This window comes from Tupaia chinensis, unplaced genomic scaffold, assembly GCF_000334495.1.
Source record: "Tupaia chinensis unplaced genomic scaffold, TupChi_1.0 Scaffold138490_1, whole genome shotgun sequence".
In the NCBI taxonomy this organism is placed as follows: Eukaryota; Metazoa; Chordata; class Mammalia; order Scandentia; family Tupaiidae; genus Tupaia; species Tupaia belangeri.
In genome coordinates this window covers 277,681-279,555 of record NW_006198386.1, presented here as the reverse complement: position 1 = coordinate 279,555, position 1,875 = coordinate 277,681, and the positions used below count along the sequence as shown (strand labels likewise).

General features: G+C 55.1%; 1 protein-coding gene across 1 annotated transcript in view; it reads right to left on the bottom strand.

Moving 5' to 3' along the window:
- Nucleotides 1-1,522, bottom strand: part of IGF1R (insulin like growth factor 1 receptor) — a 239,231-nt gene extending 237,709 nt beyond the window's left edge. The window contains exon 1 of the mRNA XM_014592757.1: nucleotides 1,502-1,522. Within this exon, the coding sequence (XP_014448243.1) occupies nucleotides 1,502-1,522 (21 nt within the window). The remainder of the gene's footprint in view (nucleotides 1-1,501) is intronic.
- Between the last annotated feature and the right edge of the window lie 353 nt (nucleotides 1,523-1,875).

Here is a 1,875-nt window from a genome sequence, read left to right as displayed (position 1 = left end):
CGAGCCGCAATCCCTTCTCCTCTATTCTCCTCTCAGGATCTTGGGCATGCACGCACACACGCCCAGCATGAGTTTAAGCCCCTAGGTCCGGGACTTGAACCGCGGTCGACTACATGGGAGTCCAGCGACATAGCCACTGCGCTAACTGCTGGTCCCTGTATTTACAGATTTTGAAGTCCTTTGATAAAATGGTCTAATACTGAAGACTTTGCTGTGAGAATTCTTGATGCATGCACACACACACACACGCAACTACAAAACCTTGGTTACAAACCCCTCTTTGAACTTAACAGTCCACAAACCCATACTAGTAAAGCATTGTAGAGAGTGACATTGTACTTCATTAACGTATGAGACACTCAGCCCAGAGAGCTGAAGGGGACAGTGACAACCCCCTGCCCCAGGAGGTGCCTGGAGAGGGCTGGGAGCTCAGACCCAAGTACACAGTCCTAGGAGGCAGCAGGTGGTCAGTGCCATGCACCCTGCAACTCTACTCCAGATGTGAACAGTCCAAATCACCACAGAGAAAAAGGGACATCAGGACCAGCAGGTGGCACGGAGGTTAAGGCAGCTGGATCCCACATGGTCAGCTACGCAGCTCACAGTTCCAGTCCTGGATCTGGATCTGGAGGCTTGCCAAACATGCTGGGTGCGTGCGTGTGCATGCCCAGATTCCCGGGAGGAGAAAGAGGAGTTGACTGTTGAGTGGTCATCCTCCTAGGTGAATGCTGTTGCACTTTCCATCCCTCTCTCTCTCTCTCTCTCTCTCCAGTGAGTGCACACAACCTTTACCAAACTACAAAAAGAAGAAGAAGAGGAAGGCGGAGGAAGAATGAAGGAGGAGAGGAAAGGAGGGAAAAGTAGCATGACAGCTCTGAGCCGCTGTGCAAAGGAAGCTGTGCTCACAAGCTAGCTGGAGTCTAACATCCCATCCCAGAGACAAGGCAGAGCGAGGTATTCCCCGGGGACAGCAGGCCTGATGTCAGGGAGGCGGAGGAAGGCAGATTCCTGGGCAGAGCCCAGGTCGTCAAGGATCACGCGTGGGGATGAGACCATCCATCGCGTGGGAATGCGAACTCTCGCGAGGCTCTGCAATGGGAGAGGAGCCCAAAGAGGCTCCGTTGGAGGATTAATCCAGAGGCCGATGCAGGACACAATGCAAGTGGAATAGACAAGAGAAAGGAGGGAGAGAGGTCCCACTGGGCCTTACAGCCCGAGAAGGGAACTGGGCAAAGACAGAGGTGGTACGGGAAGCGGAGGGACCCCACCGCTCACATGGAACAGTGTTGCTGTCCCATCCTCTGGGTGGAATGGCAATATCGCACCCCCGTTCCGGGGTCCCCACTCTCACCTTGGGAAGGTGAGGGGACGGATCCAAAAAAATCAAGTCAACTATCCAAGGTCACGTACACAAGACACCAGTCCCTTCACTGCAGACCTCAACAGAGGTTTGTCAACCACACCAGCTCGGAGCCTCGTCGCCTGGTAACCTCCCACTCACCCTAGCGGGTTCCTGTCCCATCACGACACTGAAGAGCTCCTAGCAAAGGCCCCGGTGACAGTCCCTGTCCTCATGTGACCCGACCCTTATAGAGGCACGGGGCCCTGCTTCCTCCTCTGGGCTCCCTGACCTCGAAATGTGGGTCACCATCCCAGCCTTCTCTGTCATCTTGCAGACAAGTAGCTTCCTGTGCCACCTCGCTCTAGGTGACGCCCACATGCATGTCACTGGCCTAGACGCCGCGGAGTGCTGCAGTCACCTCCCCACTGCCTGCTCCACATCGGCACCAAGGGGGTGCTGAGAACTTCCCTCCCCACAAGAACACACAGCCCAAGGTTCCAGATCTCAGTCGAGGACACTCCAGCTCTCTAAAT